The 23,342-nt window shown below is 59.5% G+C and overlaps 1 protein-coding gene across 3 annotated transcripts in view; it reads right to left on the minus strand.

Annotated features, from left to right (window-relative positions):
• Positions 1-23,342, minus strand: part of VAV2 (vav guanine nucleotide exchange factor 2) — a 178,783-nt gene that overhangs the window by 27,461 nt on the left and 127,980 nt on the right. For all 3 annotated transcript variants that reach the window (XM_032634005.1, XM_032634004.1, XM_032634006.1), the window contains exons 5-12: positions 17,012-17,114; positions 14,127-14,225; positions 11,995-12,063; positions 10,880-10,980; positions 3,832-3,931; positions 2,885-2,980; positions 2,120-2,188; positions 514-600 (exon numbers count right to left, since the gene is read on the minus strand). In XM_032634005.1, the coding sequence (XP_032489896.1) occupies positions 514-600; positions 2,120-2,188; positions 2,885-2,980; positions 3,832-3,931; positions 10,880-10,980; positions 11,995-12,063; positions 14,127-14,225; positions 17,012-17,114 (724 nt within the window). The remainder of the gene's footprint in view (positions 1-513; positions 601-2,119; positions 2,189-2,884; positions 2,981-3,831; positions 3,932-10,879; positions 10,981-11,994; positions 12,064-14,126; positions 14,226-17,011; positions 17,115-23,342) is intronic.

Genomic DNA, 23,342 nt, shown 5'->3' on the forward strand with positions numbered 1-23,342 from the left:
CGTTCCTCTCCTCGGGCCCTCAGCCAGTGGCCACCTTTGTGCACAGGGCCCCTGGGCTGGTCTCGGTGCACAGCCTGGCAGTGCAAGGTCAGCCTCCGCTCCAGAAGCTGCTCCACCCTCGTGGCGGAGAGCGCTCAGCACGGCTGCTCAGCACAGCTGCACGGGCCTCCATGACCCGGACGGACGGAGTGTGTGGTCGCCCTTCCGCTTATTCGATGCTGAGATTGTGAAAGTCTTTTTTTTTTTTTTTGCGGTACACGGGCCTCTCACTGTTGCGGCCTCTCCCGTTGCGGAGCACAGGCTCCGGACGCGCAGGCGCAGCGGCCATGGCTCACGGGCCCAGCCGCTCCGCGGCATGTGGGATCTTCCCGGACCGGGGCACGAACCCGCGTCCCCTGCGTCGGCAGGCGGACTCCCAACCACTGCGCCACCAGGGAAGCCCTGAAAGTCATTTTTGAAAACATGCATATATGGCCGTGACTGGCTCCGCTCTTGGGGAGCCAGCGCACTTACCAGGTTCTCTATGGAACTCTGAAACTCGCCGATTTTCTTCAGGGTCTCTTTGTCCCGTTTGACTTCGTTGATGTACATCGCCAGGTCCTGGGACACAACAGAGGCGGGGAGCGGGTCAGCAGGCCCACGCTGGGCAGGGCGTGAGGGGCTCAGCCACGAACCCCACGGCACCATGCAAGGGCTGGGCATCTCCAAAGCACCGTCCACTGTCCCCAGAGGTGGCTGGCCCTTGAAATGACCGCAGGGGTTAGAAGCGTCACCCCACTTGACAAACGAGGCAGAAAAGCTGTGCCCCATTGGTGGGCCAGGAAATCCCTCCTCCTAGAACAGCTTCCTTCTACCCCGTCACTCGGCCACCTTCTAGGTCAGAGTAGAAGGAAAACAACCAGGTCGACCTGGACCAGCCAGTTCTTGGCCCTACAGAGTCTCGGCGGAACAAGGGCGACCCCACCGCGCAGCCCGGCTACCCACATGCTGCAGTCTCCTGCTGGCCGCCAGGGGGCACTGCCCACCACGATCCAGAGGGCCCAGTGGGACAGACATCCAGAGCCCAGGGTGGAGCCCCTGAGCCAGGCGGTGGGTAGGGGGTGAGAGCTGGTTCCAGCCTCCCCTCCAGTGCCTCCTGCCCGTCCACACTGGGAGCCCACTGGCCAGGCAGAATCGGAGACCCTGAGGCAGGAACATTACAAGATGGGCCTGGTGAGCCGTGCAACCACCGGGGCCTCCATGGCACAGGCCACAGAGTTCACACAGGACTTGGAGTAAAGAGGACAGGCTGCTCAGAGGAGCTCCAGAAACAGACGGCCGAGTAGAACAGTGGGGGGACAGATGCCAGAGAGGGGGCGATCCCCCTTGGAAGGTCACTTCGCAAAGATGGAGGAGGCACAGGACGTTGCCAGGTGACAAGGACAGGTTCGGCCCGAGCCAACACACAGGTGGGAAAGAACGGACACCTTCAGGGGCCTGAGCGTGGCCAAGCCTGCCTGGAAGGTGGGGCATTAGGGGTAAACACAACTGCAAAGCCAGCGCAGCTTTGGAGGCCTGTGTGCCGGGGGGAGGGTCTGGGCCTGACTCAGCAGGCAGTGGGGAGCCACAGAAGGGTTCTAAGAGGAGGAGGGACGTGAGCTGGGCTCTCCTTCCAGGGGCTGAGCTGCAAAGTGGGCTTCCATGGACAGAGGGAGGAGGGGAGAGGTGCCGTGCCTGGGTGGAGTGGGCATTTCAGAAGCAGATGCCACACACTGGGCAGCAGGCAGGGGAGGGCCAGGTGGCCCAGCACTGGGTCCAGTGCCTGGACTCCGGCGACTGTCTGGCAGACGGTCAGGAAAGCGAGAGGAAGGGAGGCCTGGGGGTGGGGGTGGGGTCACTGTGGGCCAGGGGAGGCTAGAGAAGAGAATCCTTAGGGAAGCCCCCTCCACCCGCCCCCTCTGCCCCTGGTGGGTCCCATCCACCGCCCTGCCCCTGCTCTGCCTCTTGCCGTCCCAGGAAGATCTACATCTCCGATCCCTGAGGTAAGGTTGTTAGCGAGCCCAGGTCCAGTCAAAGAGGGCGAGCACGGTCCATGAAGTCCCAGGCTGGCCTGGCCTCTCCCCTGCCTCGGTTTACCCACCTGCATGGCCTCCAGCGCTTCTTTGAGCTGCTGCCTCTCGGGCCGGTCGGTGGAATGGCTCAGAAGTTCCTGGGGGGGTGGTGAGGCGTGGGTGACCACTCAGGGGTCCCAGCCTGGGCCCGCTCCCCACCAGGCCCCGGGTGTGCAGACAGAGCCAGGCCCTCGGGACAAAGCACCCCCCCCCCCCCCCGCCCCCGTCCCGGCTCTGGTCCAGCCGCCCAACTCCAGCAGACAGACAGCGAGTCCTCCTCCAGGGGACACACGGCTTCAAGGCGAGGTGTCTCCAACTCTTGTGGATAACGGGGGGAACATTAAGACAGCACAAAGCCAGGGGCCGAGCTAACAGGTGACCTGCTGATTCACTAAAGAACCTTGGCTGGCACCTCACAGAAACCACTGTCTCCCGCGCAGGTCTGTCTGTCCCGAAGGATTTCCTGTTTCCGTGGCCACCAGGAAGCTCAGGGACTGGCTTAAGAGACGAGCCCCAGGAGCTCTTACTTCTGGCCTGAGAATGCTTTTCTGTCTCTCTCGGCTTTTCTTTTCTCTTACCGATTTAAATCATAATTTTCCTTGCGTACTAACTGACAAATATTCATAATACGTACAAATACTGCATAGCTCCCGGCACTTATTTTGCAGTTTTTAGGCGCTAAGCACAGGCTGCCTTACTCTATGTGCTTGTTCATTTGTCACCCTGGCCTGTCTGTGGGCTCCACCCCACACCCCGGGGGCTGCCGGGCCCTGACCCACTCCAGCCAGTCTCACCTTGAGGAGCAGGTGGTATTTGAGCACCCTCTGCATGGGGACCACCAGCAGGTCCTGCAGCTTAAACTTCCCGTCTTGGACCTTCAGGGTGCATTCCTGGGCGTCGGGGGAGCAGCAGGTGGATTTAGAGCATCCTTGCCCGGGTACACAGGACCCCAACACTCCCATCCCCCAGCCTGGGGACGGGGGCAGACCCAAGCCCCGCACTGGGGCCCAGGTGTCTGGTCTTCCTCCAGTCTGGCTCCCAGAGACCCCCCCACCGCCAAACCAGGCGTGTGCAGAGGGGTGGGCTTCACAGCAGGCGGGCAGGGGCCCTGCTGCCTCTCATAGCCTCAGGGGTCTGCAGTGGCCACATGGGGGGGATTCTGAGTGACGCCTGGTCTGGGGTCTACCAGAGACCCTGGGGGAGGCCAGCTCACACTAACGGGGGCACCGCCCTCAGGAACCAGGGGCTCCCCACTGGTTGCCTGGACACACGAGGGCATCGGGCCTCTCCGAGGGGAGAGTCACCCCCAACACTGCCGGAGCAAAGGGACGTGGCACCAGGGCTCACCCTGGGAAACGTCTGACCGGCCAGATACAACATGGGAAGCCCAGCCTCTGGGGGGACGACACGGCAGGGGTGGGAGGCTCCCAGCAGAGGTCCGTCACCTGGGGCCCCCATGGGGTCCCGATAGGCCAGGGTCAGGGCTCAGTCACAGCCCCCCACTCAGCCGGATCTGGTCCGGGGGTCCTGCCACAGCTGCACCCAGGCTGGGCCCTGGCCTGGGACGGTGACCTCCCTCTGCCCGCTCTCAACCCCAACAAAATGCAAAGGAAAAAAAACCATCTACAAAAAACGTCCCATCACTGCCCCGTCCCCAGCTTCCCGTGAAACGGGTAAGAGGCCAGGGAGCTGGAAGCTCGGAAACGGCAAGGGACAGGCCAGGCCGGGAAGCCCCAAGTACCTCGACTTTCTGTCTGAAGTCCTCCCTGCTGGCTAGGAGCTGGCTCAGTGTGTTCTGGGCGTGCTCCATGCGGCTGCAGTACTCCCCGTAGATCAGGAGCCTGGATGGTGGGTACACACACACACACACACACACACACACACACACACACACACACTGGGTGTGAGCCCGAGCCGTTTTCACGTCAGGCTGTGAGCGCAGCAAGCAGCTCTCTCCCCGCGACATTTAACGGTTTTGTTCTTTCCATGAGGCTGCTTTCCTTCCCTGCCCTGCCCAGGAGGAGGGCTGCCAGCCGTGGGGAGGGAGGGGCACCCTGCCTTCCCCGAACCCAAGAAGGCCCTCTTCTGTGGTTCTGTTCCAGGTCAGGACCGGGTTTGGGGGTGCCGCTCTCAGCCCCCCATCCCACCCCTGGAAAGGGCCAAAACCAGACAGAACCCCCGCCTCCCCAGGCGACTCACGCTGCAGCCCACAGGCAGTGGGCACCAAGGCCCAGCCTGGCTCTGTGCTCGCCCTGGGGGGCCGGCCCCTGAGCTGACATTTCGAGGTGCGGGGACCCCGTGGGCCAGCCCTTGTTGCTGCCACATGGCACTGACGGTCTGTGCCTGGGTTCCAGCCACCGGCCTCTCAGGGCAGGGTGACGTCAGCCCCCATCACCTGGGAGACGCGGGGACTGGGAGGGGCCGCGGATCAGGGAAGATGCGGGGTGCAGAGGGGGAGAAGGAGCTCCCTCTAACCCAGCCCCGCCTCCCCCGCTTCCAGCCTCCCGAGTCCACTGCCTGCCTGCCATCCTGCTTCTCTCCTAACACCCTCCGCTTTGCTCCCCACCACGATCCTCCAGGGCCGACAGACCAGAGCCCCCGGCACTGGGGCCCAGCGCTCTCAGGGCCTTGGGTTACTAGCCTGAAAACTCATCTTTCAAAATCTTGTCACCCGACTACCGAGTAGGCCCCTGGAGAAGGACCAGGCAGGTGACATCGTCGGCTACAATAAGGATGGCTGCAACAGTCACCACCTCTGGGAGCCACCAGGGCCAGGAGGTTCACGCGCAGCGTCACGACCCTTTAACCCACTTACAGAGGTGGGGGTGATGAGCCCCACTCTCCAGTGGGGAAACCAAGGCCTCAATGAACTTGCTAAGAGTCACCAGCTAATAAAGGGCGACGCCAGGAGGCCGGGCCCCGCACATGACGTTCCAGGGACGCCCTGCCAGACGCAGGTTACGCTGTGTGTCAGCAAACGTCTGGAGGCCTCTCCCGGCCCAGCTCTGGGAAGCTCGGGTGAAGATGACGTCAGGCCCATTTCTCTGTCCTCCGCGGACGCTGCTTCACCCTGGGGTACCTGGCGAGGCGCTGCGGGTAGGCAGTCAAGGACTGTTGCTGGCTTCACTTTGGAGGAGATGACACTGCATCCCGCTGGGTCTATGGGACTCCCCAGGCTCTCCCTGCCCGGCCCGAGGGACCCGCGGTGACCACACCTGGGCCGGGCATCCAGCACCCTGGCTCTGCCACGTGAGCCCCCGGGCAGGTCTCCCCTCCCTGGGGCCTTGGGGGTTTGGGACAGATGGCCGGGTCCAGAGTCCCGAGTGGAGTCTGCTATTCAATTCAGAATTCTCATAGAAAAGTTGATTAAGGGGCTTCCCTGGGGCGCAGTCGTTAAGAATCCGCCTGCCAATGCAGAGGACATGGGTTTGAGCTCTGGTCTGGGAAGATCCCACATGCCGCGGAGCAACTAAGCCCGTGTGCCACAACTACCGAGCCCGTGCGCCACAATTACTGAGCCTGCGTGCCACAACTACTGAAGCCCGCATGCCCTAGAGCCCATGCTCCGCAACAAGAGAAGCCACCGCAATGAGAAGCCCGCGCACCACAGCAAAGAGTAGCCCCCGCTCGCCGCCACTAGAGAAAGCCCACGCACACAGCAACGAAGACCCAATGCAGCCAAAAAGAAAGAAAGGGAGGGAGGGAGGGAGGAAGGAAGGAAGAGAAAGCAAGCCAGTTTCATGTACCAAAGTTTAAAAAAAAACCCCAGAAACTTGGAAGTAAGGCAACGCACACGCGGAGGACTTGACGGTTCAAGGTCCCACCGGAGCGCCTGGGCACGCCAGCCACCCGAGGCCCCGGGGAAGGCGGTCTCCCCGACCCGGCCCGATGCAGCTGCGTGACCCTGTTCTGTACACGTGATTTCCATCACGCTGGGGAAGCAACCCAAAGGTTCCAGCGCTCTTGCCACGGAGGAAATCGACCGGTTTGCATGTAACGTGGCCACCTCATTCCTAACTCCTGTCCCCGCTGACTCTGCGTGCCAGTGTCCCGGACTGTCAGCTGAGCGACCTTCGTCAACCTTCTGCTCTTTCACGAGGTGGTAGATGTTGGCCACCAGCTCCGGGGTAGGTGATTTATTTAACTGCTTGACATTTCAACTCCGACCCCATAAAGGGAGCCTGAATGCCTCTCACAGAAATACATCTGACGCCTGATTTCCTCACTGCGTCACTTCTGTCTCAGCCCACACAGCCGGGGACAGGACAGAGCACGTCCCAGGACACAGGTGATGCGCCCAGGTGTTCACCTGGGACAGGGGAACAAGCTGAGACCGCGCGTGGCCAAGGCCTCACCCCTCTCCCGTCCCGAGCTGCCCCATCTGGGAAAGGAGCTCTGGACAGGGCGGGAGGCAAAGGGCTCTCCGGCTGATGGTCCCAGGGCAGCCCTCCCGACAGGGCAGCCACGCGAACCCCTGCGGGGGCTCTAGGGGGTATGAGAGCGTTGTCTCCGTGCAGGTCCACCTGACCTCGGGCTTTGAGATGAAAGGCCCCCAGAGACCCTGGTTTCCGTGAATGGAAATCACAGCCAGAGGGCAGCGCCGTCCACCTAACCTAAGAGCAAGGAGAAGCTGCAGAGCGCCGAAGCCCTCACCTGCCCAGAGCCTCTCTCTCCACACTCACGGAAATCCCACGGGGTCCTGGGATGGGGAACCTGCCTTTCTGAACGACGTTAATCCTAAGAGCACGTGTGCAAAGCCCCACAGACAGTCCCTCCTAAGAGCTCGTCCTCCCACCTTACCACCGGGCCACCAGCTCCCCAGGCCCCATCCAGCCCGAACCACGGACCCACAAGAAGTCAGGCTCCAGGCCCACCTTGGTCAGCCCCAGCGATGAATACAAAAGGTGTGACTTCAATGCAAACCCTGCCCGAGAGCCAGCTCCCTCCGTGTGGGAGACGTGGTCTCCTTTAAGCCCACACGGCAAGGTTCACAGGAGCCTCCGGCTTGTCTGAGGATCGAGGCTGCATTAATGGGAGAATAAGCTCCAAAAAGAGGTAGGTGATTGCCCCCTGCCATTCTGCACTGCTCATACCACACCTGGATGCCACCCCATCCTTCATCAGTGACGAGCTGCCAGCATCTTGCCCCTTGAATTCCTCAATGGCTTCTCCTGCCCTCATTTAAAAAACTATGGGGCTTCTCTGGTGGCGCAGCGGTTGAGAGTCCGCCTGCCGATGCAGGGGACGCGGGTTCGTGCCCCGGTCCGGGAAGATCCCACGTGCCGCGGAGCGGCTGGGCCCGTGAGCCATGGCCGCTGAGCCTGCGCTCCGCAGCGGGAGAGGCCACAGCAGTGAGAGGACCGCGTACCGCAAAAAAAGAAAAAAAAATTATGAATCCCTATCTTCGCCCACCAGATCCTGCAGAACCTATAACTGCTCCTTGGAGAACCTCCCCTTCGCCCCCTCGGTCCCGCTCCTCTGGCCTCTGCCGGTTCCCCAAACAGTCAGAGCTCCTGGCTCTCCTGCAGCTTCTACTCCCCACGTGGCTTCAGGGCTGATCCCCTCTCCCCCAGGTCCTCAGGGGGCCCCAGCCTGTGCTACAAGTCCCTTCCCCACATCCCCCTCCCCTTCCCTGTGCTCTCAGGCACTGTCACAGCCCCCGGTAAGTCTCTTGTCTGTGGACTCGTTTCCCAGGGAGAGCTGAGCCTGCTTCGCTCACCACGATGTCCTTGGCCCAGAGCTCTGCAGCCGTACACAGCAGGCACTCCATAATGCTTGCAGAATCGGTAAGCCAGCGACCATCAGGGCCTTAGGGGCTGACTCAGAAATAAGAAGGGACTTGCCAGAAAAGGCGGACGCTGGGATGAACAGTGATTTGGCAAATGAGGTCTGGTGAAATGCAGCCAGCCCCTCCCCCAAAGGGACCGCAAGAAAAGTGCCTGGACCCCCGATGCCTCGCTGGGCGGGTGACCATCTGCAGAGCTCTCGGTGCCAGGATGTATTCTGCTCACTGCAATTCTCCGAGGCGGAAACGTCCGTCATTCCCAGAGGAAAGGAGGCCCGGGAGCAGGCCAGCCAGAGGCTGTGTGTAGAGGATGGCGCGAGGTCTTGTTCACAGGCAAACTGGACCACGGGGACAGGCCAGGCAGCAAAGCCCTTGCGCTGGGGACGTGGAGGGTCCCAGGAGAGGACAGGTCATCCATCTGTACCTCAGCCACGCGGCCTAGAGCTGGGTTACTGGGCCTCAGTGCCCGTCCGACCCCCAGCCGAGGTGCAGCACTAACGAGGTGCTGAGAAGTGTCTGCCGTGCCCGTCACCTGGGCGGGGGTCAGGTCTGACAGTCAGCTCAAGTCCAGCAGCGGGGCGCCATGGGCCCACCTAGCATGGTGGCTTGTAGCCAGGTGAGACGAAAACCTTGTTGGGGGCAGAGGGGGGGTTAGGGAGCCGGCCTGACCCCCAGACCTGATCCCCACCCCCTTGCCCGGGCCGGCCAGCATGCCTACACCTGCTGGTGCCTGGAGAAACCTCGTCTGCTCTCCTCTGGCTGCGTCTGCCACCTGTACATGGGCACTGCCTGCTCCCTCATGGCTCCCGGGAGTCCCCCGACTCGTGGCCCCTCAGAAAGCAGGCTTGAGGACCCTTGCCCGTTCAGGAGGCCACGGCTCCTTGCCTGGAGCTACAGGGCACCTGGGGGAGGCACGTTCAGGCGATCCTAGGTGAAGGTGCCTGGGAACGCAGCTGCCTGTGCAGACACGGTTGTGAGAGGAGCTGAGAGTCACCTGACGGGCGATGCAGGGGACCCTCCTGCAGATGAGGGCGACGTGGACCCAGGGTCCCCACTGGCCCCTGTGGTGCCTTCTACAGCTCCCAGGACCCCTCATCAGACCCCAGGAATCGGGTTTTTTTTTTTTTTTTGGCTGTGTTGGGTCTTTATTGCTGCGCGCGGGCTTTCTCTAGTTGCGGCGAGCGGGGGCTTCTCTTCGTGCGGTGCACAGGCTTCTCATTGCGGTGGCTTCTCTTGTCGCGGAGCACGGGCTCTAGGCGCACGGGCTTCAGGAGTTGTGGCACACAGGCTCCAGAGCGCAGGCTCAGTAGTTGTGGCACACGGGCTTAGTTGCTCCGCGGCATGTGGGATCTAGTTCCCAGACCAGGGCTTGAACCCGTGTCCCCTGCATTGGCAGGCGGATTCTTAACCACTGCGCCACCAGGGAAGCCCCAGGAGTCGGTATTTTTAACAGGCTCCCAGGCAGAGGCACCACGAAGACAGAGCCTTCAGGCTCCTTTTGTCCAAAGATCCTACGAGGGACGGAACGCCGGGCACATCTAACGATGCATCTCTTGAGATTTCAGTGGCTAAAAGCCACCATCTCCCAGGACCCTGCAGTGCTGGCATCCTGCGAGCCCTCCACGTCACCTGGCTTCGTCCTCGTCAGCATCCCGTCTTGAAGCGCCAGCTGCCAAGGCGCAAGGGGAAGAAGCAGGGGCCCGGGCTCTCCGCTGGGACGGCAGAGCCATCCTGACAGCTGCCCCCTCACACCTAGTTGGAAGCTTCCAGAATCCCAATCCCCCCGGCAGGCTCCAGCAGGACGTTCTAGAGAACAGAAGGCTGCCTCCGTACCCCCTCCATCAACTGGGGTGACCGACAGAGGCGCTTAAAGCAAGCCATCAAATAGATTCACAGGGGCCACGTAAGAGCAGTGTAATTTCTTTTAAAACAAGGTCCCTGCGTTGATCCCTAATGAGCCGTCACTCTCTCCCATTGATAGTCTTGATTCTGGATCAGGGACCCCACGAACGGGCGTGATTATCACAGGTGACTTGCTGGCGGGGTGGAGGCCGGCGCCCTCTCTGCGTCTAGACTCAGCCTAACCACCTGGGAGGGGCCTGGAGGAGAAGGGCTGCCTCGGATCCCGACAAGAGCATCTATACCCCCTCGGGCTCCATGGACACTTGCCCCGAAGCTGCGGAGACTCGCACAGGACCAGGGCACCACTGGGAGATCCAGGGCTCTGCGCTTCTCGGTCCCGGAACCACGTCTCCCCACGTTCAGGGCTGAAGCCAGTTTATGCCAAGACGGCCACGCAACCGTGTCCAGGGCTGCCGTCCGCACCCCCGCCCGGCTGCCCAGGTCCGGCCCCTACACCTGCCTGGTCACCGCAGCCTTCGCTGGGTGCGGACCAGCATGTCGGCAGCGCCGGCCTGGCCTCTGCTCACCCTCAGGGCACCAAGTGGCACAGACGCCATTGTGGCCCCTGACCGACAGATAAAGAAGTCGGGCTGTGGTGTCGTGTAGAAGCAGCGGCATGGCCTCAGCCCTGGGGACCCAGAGCCTGGGCTCTCAGCCACGGCTCCCTGCAGCCCCTGAAGCCCCTCACTCAGGCTGGCACAGGCGGGGGTGCGTGCAGTTGTAGCAGCAGGTGCCACAGGTCCCCTCCCCCCAGGCACAGAACTCAGGGGCAGACTCTCCCGGTGCCCGATTCCCGTGGTGTCTGCTGCACGGCAGGGGCGTCGTGATGGCACGCGTGTCCTTCAGCCACCACGACCCCCAAGAATAGAGGCAGAGGGGGCGGCTGGAGCCCCCAAGAGGCCCCTCCCACGCAGGCTGTGACGGCAGGGAGGACAGGCAGTTTTCTCAGTTGACAAGTGAGGACAGGGTGAGTGGGGGAGCCCCGACCCCCGCCTCAGCACCACGCAGCGGTAACCTGGGTAAACTCACCCACCAGCTCCGCCCCGTCCCCACGATGGAACCGGAGAGGCGCCCGGACGCCCCAGAGGCCCCGGCCACTCACCTTTCCTTGAAGTCCAGGAAGACCTTGGCCAGCGTGCTGCCCCCCGCCATCATGGACACGTCGATGGCTCTCAGGAAGCTGTGATGCACCTTAATTAGGTCCTGGGACAAAAAGCAACCACGCATGAACGGGCACAGCAGGCTGGGGGGCACGCGGGCTCTGTGATCACCCTCCTTCCCGGCTGCCGTTCCGATGGAAGGACGTCCACGTGAGCGGCCGGGCGCTGGGCGTACTTCCTCACATACACACTGGCTGCCGTTCACTAGAAGGTGCCACAGCCGTCCAGAGTCTGCACCCGCCTGTCCAGACACACGGTGCCCGGCCCCAGCCAGCATCCTCGCGACCCGCCCGCTGTGTGCGGGAGTGCAGGGGCTCAGGCGCCCTGACGGGTGAAGTCTCTCCACTGTGGAAGGGGGGCCTCGGCCCTGGGGAAGTGTGTCCACACTTCAGAGCAGGCAGCACCATCTCCCATCCAGGTTTCCAGTCCTTCTGTGGCCACGTGTGCCAGTGCTCACGGCAGGATGAACTCTGGGTCGGGGGGGGGGGGGGGGAGGGGCGCGCAGGGGCTGCGAAGCTCCGGGGTCTGCGTCAGCCTCACCCAGGAGGTGCCCAGCGCCCACCCCTCAAGCCGTCGGCACCCCGAGGAAGAGTAGGGCCAGTGCTCCCCGACGAAGCCCACCCACACGCAGCTTCCGGCCCCGGCTCTGCTGACCACATCGAGGTGAGCCTCCCCACGCGGGATGGCCCTCTGGTGTCCGTGTTCAGACCCCGCGGAGCAGTGAGGGCGCTCTGTTTGCTCAGAGAGGGGGAGGGGACACACTTCCCTGCACTGATGACAAAACCTGGTGCTTCCTCCAGGGCGTGTGCGTCGCGGGCACACCCGCCAGCACCGCATTGGGCAGGGAAGCTCCCAGAAACTGTCCTCTGTCTCCTAAAACCCAAGTCCCCGAGAAATGGGGGCCTGCTCACCGCCCCCCATCTGTCAGCCACGAAAACACCCTTTAGCCAGGATCAACCATGCAAGCCCTGGGGACGGTCAGGTGGGAGCCCGCCTGACATCCCAGCAGGTTAGGACCTCCAGCCCACACACGGTGAGCCAGGGGTGGGACCCTTACCTCCAGGTTGATGAAGATGGCCGCCATGTCCGCCGGGCTCAGCACCAGCCTGAGAGGGGTCACGTAGTTCTGGAAGAGAGAAGCCCATCAGCGCCTGAAGGACGCCAGTCACCTTCGAGGCCACAGTCGCCGGTCGGAGGGGCTCTGACGGCCTCAGAGAAAAACAGGCGACTGCAGGCAGCGCCCCCGTTCCCCCATCAAGGGTCCTGCGGGGCGGCCGCTCACCCAGCACACGGGGGTGCTCCACGCTTACTGGAGAGGGGGAGACCTGCGCGGGAAGTGTGGGACCGCGTGGGGGTCAGGCCTGAGGACCCGCCAGGTGGGCAAAGCTCCACAGAGGGCCCCTTGCACGTGGCGCTGGACTTCTTCCACCCTAAGGCCAGCCAGGGTGGGCTCTGCTGTTTGAGATACTTGAGCAAGTGGGGTCCTCCCGGGAGGCGAGAGGCACCACCCAAGGGAGAGCCTGAGGACCGAGAAATGCCGTGATTCCCACCCGACACCCACTCCTGAGCCTACACCCATGAGTGCACCCCCAAACCTGTCATCAAGAGGCCCGCTCCGGCCCCGCAAGCGCCACAGTGGCAGGGGTGCTTCTGCCCCCGGCCTCCTGGAGGCCCCCACGGGGAACGACCAGCCACCCTCCCCTCTCCCTGCCCCTTCTCCCACAGGGTCCTGGTCCCCTCGCCCTCTCCTTGGCCGCTGTGTGCAGCAAGAGAGACCTGTCCAAACGAACAAGCACTAGTGCCTGCTGGACGCACCCAAGCACTTCTCCCTGTGCCGTGCCGGCACCGGCCACTGTGTGACTCGGTTTCCTCACCTGACACGGGGACGGCAACACGGTTAGGGGAGGATTGCAAACACGATCGTCCCCGAGAACACGCAGCACATGCACGGCCCGGCTGGCCACGCGCCCAGCTCAACCCCCGACGTGTGCTGCGCCCGTAGACGGGCAGCACCCGCCCCAAAGCCCACACTGCGGGGGTGGAGACGGGCCACAGCGGCCCGCCGGTTTTCTGCGACGAAACTTGGGCTACGTGAAGCCTGCAGGGCCCTGGAAGGAGCCGACCCGGGAGCTGGGACTCGAAGGAGTGGGCAGCTGGGACCATGTGTCTGCAGAAAAGCTGGTGGTCGGGGAGAAGCTAAGGGGCGGACACACAAGGGTTGAGTGGGGCGGGAGGAGGGGAAAGGTCAGAAGCCTGGGCCAGACCTGGGGCCAAGGGGCATCTCACGACTCCTGGCTGGAGGCTCCACAGTGCCCTAAACAGTGGGGACCTACTTAGGCCACCCCATTACGGCTACACTTGGCCCTACTCTGCAATGAAAGACTGGCCAGGAAGGGTCCATCTCAAAAACCGTGTTGGTCCTTTCACGCCAGCGTGCACTGGCAGCTGGCAATGAGGATGCCCAAGTGACAGGGAAACGGCACCGCGCCAGTGACCACAGGAGGCCAGGGCAGATGGCAGGAGAAGGCCCATCCGTGGTTCTCCAGGAGCTGGGCAGGCCGGCAGGGAGACAGCGCTGACCAGCCATTCGGGGGAGCACACAGGCCGCCACAGGAGCTCCAGAGAATCACGTCACTGGGCCCAACTGCGTCCCAGATGCAGGATGCCCACCGTGGGTGGTACTGCTGTTATCGCAGCTTACAGGCGGGTGGGGGGAGGCTGAGTGCAGACAGCACCCCAGGGAGGAGGGATACACCAAGAGCTCACTCAGCGCCTGACCTGGGGGAGAGTGTATACAGAAGGCGTCTAGCTCTGGGTGAGGATAAAAACATAAAGAGCCTAGCTCGGCGCATTCCAGAGCAGAAGCCATAACGATGCCCAGTTTAGGCTGGAAGAAGCCTCCGAAACAAGCTCAGGAACAGTCCAGGGTCCGAGCTGAGGCCAAAGGGTGGGAGGTGGGGCCGGGGCCAAGGGTGGCAGCTGACGAGGAAGCTGGCCTGAGTGGAGCCCACAGCTTGTGTGGGGGCAGAGGGCAGAGGGCAGAGGGCAGAGGGCAGAGGAAAGGTGAGGGCGACCTCCTTTTTGGAGGGTGCAAAACCGAGAGGGCCCCTGAGCCCCGCCTCCGTCACCACTGCCCGGAGTCCCTGCCCGGTGGCAGGGGTCCTGGGTGGACCCGGCGGCCACGCCCACCTTCTCGATGTCCTCCAGGGTCCGGTAGTACTTGGCTTCCGTCTCCTGGATCTCCAGCAGACAGCAGCTTCTCTTGTCGTCCTCCGTCATGCCCATTTTCTAGAGGGGGCACAGGAGGTCAGCCAGGACCCCGCCATGCCCTCCACCTGCCGCCCGCCCGGGCTCGGCCGTGGGGTCACTGAGTGTGAAGGGGGCCGCGTGGGAGACAAAAGGCCCTTCCCCTCCTTTCTGCAGACGGGCAGGCTGAGGCACAGGGGAGGGGATGTGGTGTGACCCTGAGAACTGACGACAGCGCGGAGATGGGACAGAGGCTTCTGAATCTGTCTCCACCAGACTGGTCACCCCCTCCAGCAGATACAGCAGGCGTCACACGCGTAAAGCGCCGACTATGTGCACGGAGAGAGGGTCTGACCAGCTCCCTGAGGACACGTGTCCACCAGCTGACCCACCCTCCCAGCTTCAGCCTGCTACCGCCGCAGAGAAAGAAGCCAATTCCCCACAGGGCTGGACTTTCCAAATGTCCACTGCCTCGGACCAGGTTCCGAGCTAACAGCCCGTTGGCAGGGGTCACTGAGGATACGCCTCTGAGGCAGGGCCTGCCCCACCTCTGGGGTGGTACTGACCAAGAGACTGTGGCCACAGGGGCCGGGGAAGAGGCAGCAGGTGGGCTGACTGTCGGAGGTTCTGTGGACGGTCCAGACACTCTCCTTAAGTCCTTTCAGGCTGACCGAGCACGCAAGGCTCCGGGGAAACAGTGCTGGGACGTGGGACGCGCCATCTGGACTCATACCTGCCCTGACGTCATCCTCCCCCTCCTCCAAGAAATGCCCCAGGGCCCCGCGTGGCTTTGCCGGGGCCACAGTTCTCCAAAGTAACCTGCCAGGCGGGCACATCACCCAGGCCCCCCAGGCCCCTTCCCAAAGCCCGAAGCCCCGCTCAGCCTGGGAGTTCAGTGTTGAGGGTCCACAGTTCCCCTAAAACTGTATAAGAATGTGGTGGCCAACAGCGTCTCCGTGGGGACAGGGTCCCGAGTTCCTCCCGGAAGTCAGAGGAAGACGGTGCTGGCAGAACTGGCCCCGGGCCTCCCCTCCACCTGCCACTTACCTGCATGTATCTAATCTGAAAGCATGGAGAAACAAACAGGGCAGAGAACCAGTTAGCGGTGCTTATGCTTATTCAAGCCGAGCTTGGGGAAGTCAGGGAGCTCACCCCCATTAGCCAGCGGCCCCAGACGTCACATCACACCCTCTGCCCGCCCGCACGGCAGCCTGGCGGGGCGGTGGGGACAGCACCAGGACTGAACACATGGCAGCTTCCCCATGGCCGGGCTCTGAGAGTGGCACCTGCCATCTCCCGGCTGTAGCTTCCTTTAGAAACATCACTATTCCCAATACTTTCCACTTAGACCGTTCAGATAGCTCCAGACATGACAGGGGAGGAAATAAACCCAGCTGTTTTATCTCAGAGGACCTGGCGGGTGGCAGGAGGCCCGCCCTGCCTGGATGGACATGACAGCTCGTGAGCCCAGCGCCGAGACTTGGGACGCTACGCATCGCTGAGCAGGTGGGACGCTGGTTTGTCCCCAGGACACAGGCGGGCATCTCCCCCAGCCCCGCAGGTCCTGCAAACGCCCCGGGTCCTGTCAAGTGCTTTCAGCACCAGGGACAGCAGCGGCCTCTGGGGAGCGCCCACTCCAGGGTGGGCTTCTGCAAGCCAGGTGCAGACGGGGTCTCGTGGGAGCTTGTACAGCCAGGGGGCAGGGGATCCCCCCAGACAAACACACAGGCCACTACACCCACATACCTTCGCCTAACCCAAGGACACCCAGCTTCCAAAGGGCTTGGGGAGTCGGGCGGCACCCATCTCACTCAGCCTGCTGGTGACGCGGGAGGCCAGCCAGCCTCTCAGGCCGGGACGGCTAAGCAGAGCCCTCCGGCCCCCTGAGCCCACTTCCCTGGAAGGTCCAAGAGCAGAGCTGCCTACCATAAGGCTGCCCGGGGCGGGGGCAGACCTGGGCTCACAGACCCACCGCTGACTCTCCAGAGTGACATTCCTGGTAATTGTGGGGAGCGAAACCCACCTTCAGACCCTTGAGGGGCAAAATGAGAAACCCGTTCTTAGAAGCAGCATCTGGGGCTGTGAGCCACTGCCCGGCATCTCGGCATGTCTCCCGGCAGAGAGCGGGAAGGGCCTCTTTGAGAGGCCTTGTGGGGAGCTGTGTCCTACCCTTTTGTTTCTCCACCACCAGCTGGTGCCCCCCCCCCCCCCCCCCCCCCCCCGCCGAGGGAAAAGACTGAAACCTGCTTTCAGAGAAATTTCCCCCATTTCTTTGGTGAGGGCAAATGGCATCAAAGGCCTCCATAGTGGGCAACTGGCATCGCGACCGCCCCCAGGAGCCTGGGGGTGCGAAAGGGCTGTGGCCCACGCCACCAGATCCCCGTCTCCCGTCCTGGCCTGGCAGGAACCCTCCCGCCCCAGGACAGCAGCTGTGGGCAGCACACGGGGCTGCAGCACACAAACATCCCAGATGTGATTAGCCGACGCCCGTCGGAAATAAACACCCTCGCGCAGGAAAGACGCACGGCTGGCTAAGGGCAGAGGGAGGCAGGCTGCCTGAGACCAGCACCGCGTCACTATCTAAGGCTCCCTGGGCAGGAAGGACTCGGGGTCCTGCACGCCCTCCGGAGGAGACTTCCAGAGCAGCACGTCCGGGGAGGCGGGGTGGCAGCGGGTCTCCCTAGAACATTTCATAGGAAAGAAGGGACCTGGCCGACCGGCACAGGAAGGAGCGGGTGCAGCTCCCCACCCCCCCACGCCCGTGGCTCAGACGGTGGGGTCTGCGCAGAGGCTTTAAAGGAGGGGCGGGGCGGGCAGCGGGGGCTCACCATGGGCTGCTGCACTTCCACCTTGATGATGTCCTCATAAATGTCGTCCCCTTCATCTTCGCACGGGACGCAGTCGTAGATGTCCTCCCCCACGTCATGCTCACTGCACAGGAGGGAAGTGGGGGAGAGGGGTGGGGGGCTGAAGCCACGTCCACGACGGGGCCCCCCGGAGGGGAGAGGCAGTTGGGGCCACCATGAGGCCCGCCCTCTCGGCCTCAGTGTCCTGGTCCAAGGACAGGGCACCTGCTTCCCGTGGTTTCTGGTAGTTAAACCCAGGCAGCCTGGGAGTGCCTTGTGCTCTGCCTGCCGCCCTTCTGGAAGGTCCCACCATGACAAAGCGCACCCACCCCAGCCCTTTAGTAAAAGCAGGGACACACGCTGGGGCCTGGGGGCGAGATGCTGGCTTAACGGGAATCTTTGCATAGCTGACGGACAGGCATGCCCAGCTCTGGGGACCGAATGCCCTCTCCCTGGGCCCACGCCTGGGACCTGGAGCCCCGAGAGCTCTCAGCTCAGCCCAAGGTCTCCCCAGTCCCAGCAGTCAAAGTGTGAAGGTCAAAGTGCAGAGCTCACAGGCACGTGGACGTTTTCCCCACCAGTCAGCAAGGAAGCAGAGCAGAGGGACGAGGAGTTTGTGATGCGCCTTCCCAAAGGAGCAAGGGAGTTACCACTTAACTTACGATTCAATAAACCTTTGTTTTCCGCTCATGATCTTGCCAACAAGTTATCCCCTCTGATCTGCAAGCCTCCAGTCAAGGGACACCTCCTCCAAGAGGCCTTCTGGGATCCCCCGCCCAGTCTGCCATCTGGGACTCTCCATCTGGAGCTCTTGTACCAAGGGCATCCCTCTCGCTGCATCTCCAATTATTTTATAAGTGCCTGTGGATAAGCCTGTCTCTTCCCCAGACGAAACCCAACTTCTTCCTCCCTTCTGATCCCCACTCCTGATACAAAGTAGGTGCTCAGCAAATATTTCACTGAATGAGGCAACAGCAAGTGAACCAACCCGACTTGTCCCTCACTTCCCACAGGCTCCCGGCCCCCAGGGGTCACTCTGGCCGGGGGATCGGGGACAGGACTCACCCTGGGCTCAGGGCAGCCAGCTCTTCAGCCTGCCGTGGGGTCCATGCTCGGGGCAGGCTGTGCTCAGAGGCCAGCTCCCCCGGGAGGCCCACGCCAGCCCCGAGTGCCTCTCTGTGTGAGGACACATCTCATGGCCTGGCTCAAAGGAGGCCTGGCAAAGTTCTCTTCTGAAAGCAGAGGTGGACCACTTCCCCTCCCCACTGCACAGAGTCCGGGGGGCGGGGGGAGGGAGGCGAGAGCAGAAACGATTACCCAGCGGCTCTTGCGAGTAGGTTTCTGGCCCGTCCCAAACCTAGCTTTTGAACATTAGCTGTCATTCTAGAGGCTGGGGCGGGGCAGATAGATCGCCACAAACCTACTGGAGAGAATGTGTCGTATTCGAGGAAGGTCGCGGCAGCCAGTCTCCCCAGAGCCCTGGACACCTCCCCCGTGGGGCTGAGCTGCAATGGGACAGTGGGCAGATGTGTCAGACTTCCCTCTGTGGGGGGCGATTCCAGGCACGGGGGTGAGCCAGTGTCTACCTTGATGAGACCCCCGCAGGTAGCTGATGAGCAAGGGCGGGAGAGGAAGCTGCTGCTTCGGGGTTACGTCACTTGCTGTCTTACCACCACCACTCCAGGAAGCAAAAGTTGGCCTGAGGACAAAGCCACATCACAAGGGGCTCGGCCAGCTAACGGACCCCCCTGTAACTGTGACACCACCCACCGATCGCCGGGCCTGTCCACAGGGATGCCAACGCACGTGTGGGCACTTGGAAAACATGTATGCTTTTCAACTTAACACACCCTTGGAGATGGAGAGCACTGAGGCCCTTTCACAGATTAGAAAACCACACACTGAGGCTCCACAGCGGCTACAGGGAGCTGCGGGGTGATCCCAGCCCCAGCTCGTCCTTTCTCCCCTCTCCCGCCCGCCCTCCACCGCGAGACCAGTGTCTGGACGTCGGCAGTGCCAAGAACTGGGGTGGGACCCAGATGGTGACAGGGCTCCCAGCTCCTGACAGAACCAATGAGAAGGCGGAGAGGGGGTTCTGTCCCCCAAGGTGGGCCTTGGGAACGGTCACTCGTGTTGACAGCCTCTCCAGAGGCTGCCCCCAAAGGAAACAGTTCCCGCAGCCCTGCCCACCAGATTACTGGAGGTCCAGGCAGGGACCTGCAGGGGTTCCTTCCGAAGGATGCCAGACACCCTGGATTTCTGTCGTGCAGCCAAGCGAGGCTGGTGACAAAGGCACTGTCGCGAATTCTGACAGCGTGGAACAGAGGGGAGACATGGAGGCCCCCGGGCTGCTCAGTGAGACACCTCAAAGGCAGATCAGCCCGCTCGTACCGCCCGAAGACAGTCATCAGCTTTGCTCTGACGGGCCGGTGGAAGGAAGTGGGCTGGATGGGGGGACCTTGACAGTCAATATTCTACGAACCGATGAAATGAATAAAATGAACGTCAGCCTGGAAAGGGTCCTCGAGACCATCAGGTGAAGGGACAGCAATCTGCCAGCCCAGGAGCCCCCTTTCTCATCCCACATTTGGGGGAAAATCCTGACCCCAGGACTCTATCCCATCCAGCTCAGAATGTTTTTCAGCAAAGACCCCCATGCAGCCTCCACAATCAGTCAAGCGGAATCAGGGCTCGAGATGCAACTGAGCCCAAAGCTCTCTGTCGTGCGGATGGGGAAGCCGGGGTGCACGGGTGGGGAACTGGCCACGTGGTCTTTCGGAAGCCGCCTTCCTGCTCTGCTATCTCCTGGTCGGTGGACCGGTCAGAATGCTTTCATTGGCTGAGGACCTGATGGCGTGGGCACTGAGGGCTCTTCAGAGAAATAGAACCGGCGATCTGTCGATCTTAGGGTGATGCAGGCACCCGCCCCATTAGGACCCCAAGCAAGAGCTGTGCTTGATGGAGAGGACACTGAAGGTTGGAGAGGTCAGAAGCTTCCCAGACAGTGGGACTTGAAAGACGCTTGGACACCAGTGTCGACCGTGGGGTCCCTATGGAAGGTGCCGAGGGGCAGAGTCCCTTCTCTGCCACCCTCTTCGCTGGCACCATCCACAGATCTAGGCATGCACCGACGTCTACATGCACCTATTGTGTCTACAGAGCACCTACTGCATTTCGAGCATGGGGCGGAATGCCGTAACATAGGCTTGTCATTTGGGGGATAGGATTTATGTAGATCGAGATGTACCCTTAGCTCTACCATTTTGACAAGGGGACGCCCCTGTGTAATTCACATCCTGTGACATCACAGAGCATCCTCATCTCCCCTGAAAGTCCCTCTCCTCCCTGATCGACCCCTCCCCCTCCCCTAGTAACCCGCCTCTGACTGTTCCTCACCAGAGATTCCCTTCGTCTGTTCTAGAACGTCGCATCAACTGCACCGTCTGTTACATTCACGTCTGTGTCTGGCTTCCCCTCCTCAACATCCAGGCTGTTGCCTCCATCAGCAATGCATTCCTTTTTATTGCCGAGTCCTAATCCCACAATTTGACATCCATTCTCCTTTTGATGAACATTTGGGTTGCTTCCAAGTTCTGGTTATTGTAAATAAAAGCTGCTGTGAGCATTTGCCTTTTTTTTTTTTTTTTTTTTTTTTTGTGGGCATGTGCTCTCATTTCCTTTGGAAATGAAATTCCATGAGGAGTGGAATTGTTGGATCAAAGGGGAGGTGTGTGTGTTTATCTTCACCAATAACTGCCAAGCGTTTTTCCAAAGTGGCTGCAGCGTTTACTCCACCACCAGCAGTGTACACAAGTTACAGCTGTTGCGGTTCTCTCCAGCTCTGGCGGGTTCCAGCCTTTTTAATTTTAGCCGCTAGAGCGGGTATGTAGTGAGATAGAATTGCGGTTTTATTTTGCATTCCTGCAAAGATTAATGATGTTCACGTTTTTTTTTTGTGTACTTATGGACGTTTGTGTATCTTCCTATGAGAAAGGCTTGCTCAAGACTTTTGTCCATTTCTAAAAATTGGTTGCCTTATTCTTATTGAATTCTAGGAGTTCTTTATATATGATGGATACAAGTCTTTTGTCAGATATGTTTTTTGAACTTTTTTTTCCTCAGTCTCTGGCATGGCTACTCGTTTTCTTAATGGTGCCTTTTGATAAACATTCATTTTTCATTTTAGTGAAGGTTAATTTATTGACTTTTTCTTCTATGGTGTCCTGACTCTATTCCTGTGTTGCACCTACAAAATCTTTGTGCCTTGTGTAAGAAATCTCTGCTTTCTTCCAGGTGGCAAAGGACTTTCTCCTGTATCTTCTTCTAAGACCTATATGGTTTCAGTGTTTTTGTTTAGGTTTCTAATCCATCTCAAATGGATTTTTGTGTATGGTGTGAGGTAGGGATCGACGTTCATTTACTCATCCCCACGTGGATATCCAGATGTTTCAGAACAATTTGTTGAAAACTTTCTTTTCTCCATTGGATTGCTTGGATCTCTGACAAAAACCAATTGACTATACATGTGTGGGTCTGTTCTAGAATGCTCTATTCTAGCCCATCAATACATTCAGCTATCTTTATGCCAATACCACTCTGTCTCGATTAATTTAGTTTTATAGAAAGTATAAAACTAAATAGAAAGTTTTATAGAAATCAGGCAGTGTAAATCCTCTAGCTTTGTTCTTTTATAGGACTGTTTAGACTATCCTAAAGTCCTTTGTATTTCCACATCAACTTTACAATCACCTTGTCAATTAAAAAGAAAAGTCTGTTGGAATTATAATAGGAACTGTAGTGACTACAGTTTAATCTGGGGGAAAACTGACATCTTAACAATATCATCTTCCAACCCACAAACATAGTATACACTTTCATTTATTTGGGTCTTTAGGTCTCAGCAACATTTTGTAGTTTTATCATAGAGGCTTTAGAATTTAGGAAGCTTGGGACTACTGTTTTCTTCAATTTTTTTTTTCCTGCTTTATTCTCTCTTTCTTCTCCTTCTGGGATTCCAATTATACCTGTTAGACCGCCTGATATTGTCCCACATGTCTGAGGCTCTGTTCATATTTTTCAACCTCCTTTTCTCTCTGTAATTAAGAGTGTATAACTTCCATTGAACTACTGAATATTTTCAAGTTCAATGACTCTTTCCTCTGCCACCTGCAGTCTTCTATTAAACTGATCCAGTGACTGTTCATTTGTTATCATGCTTTTTGGTTCTAAAATTTCCGTTTGGCCCTTTTTTATAGTTTCTTATTTCTCTACTGAGGCTCCTTATCTGTTCATTGATTTGGTGCATATGTTCCTCGAAGCCCATATTTATAAAAGCTGCTAATTGTGACTTCTAAGTCATCTCAAGGTTGGTTCCCCTCGACACTGTTTTTTTCTTATGATTCACTTGTTCCTGTTTCTTTGTAAATTTGACGATTTTTTTCATCAGACGCTGGACGTTATGAATGATTCATTACAGAGATTCAGATCCTACTATTTCTTCTGAAGAGTAATACTTGTTCTGACAGTTACCTCGGTTGGTGGTACTTAAACTTCAAACTCTACCTTCCCTGCAGTGGGCAGCAGCTGAAATGGCTGCTAAATCCAGTTTCCAGCTGCGACATTTTTTGCTGGAAACCTCAGGGACTCTCCTGTGTGTGTGAGGTTTAGTGGTCAACCCAGGATTTAGGTGGATTCTATGAGCAGATTTGAGCCTGTGGGTCCCTCCCTTCCAGCATTCCCTGCCTAACTTTCTGTCTGTTCTACCACCCCCAATTTCTTTCCTCTGGCACCTCAAACCAGTGGATTGGGGATGCCCTCATACAAAAAGACTACAAGCGCTCGATCCCATCCACAGTGAGCAGCTCTTGAAGAAACAGTGGGTTCCTCCGGGTAACAGCGGCAATACAGCCCTGGTGGTTCCCCCAACACACGTCCACCACCATGATCTCAGCTGGCCTTCTTTCTCAAAATCAATAAAGACAAGGAACAGCCATTCACGCAGGATCAATTTTCACCACATTCATCTCTTCTAATTGACACAGGGCACTGAGGTTAAAAATAGGCAGAGCCAGAAACACCAGAGAGAGAGAGCTGTGCTCTGGCATCTGAACTTGGGACAGAAAAATCTCAAAAATGCAGACCCAGTCACTGCTCTCCATTCTGCCAAATGTCTGTTATCCGGAGCCTGTTGAAAACTTGTGGGGGAGGGAGGGGTAAATCGGGAGTTTGGGATAAACAGATACACACTACTATATATAGAATAGATAACCAACTAGGACCGACTGTACGGCACAGGGAACTATACTGAATCTTG

The sequence above is a fragment of the Phocoena sinus genome, chromosome 6, assembly GCF_008692025.1.
Source record: "Phocoena sinus isolate mPhoSin1 chromosome 6, mPhoSin1.pri, whole genome shotgun sequence".
In the NCBI taxonomy this organism is placed as follows: Eukaryota; Metazoa; Chordata; class Mammalia; order Artiodactyla; family Phocoenidae; genus Phocoena; species Phocoena sinus.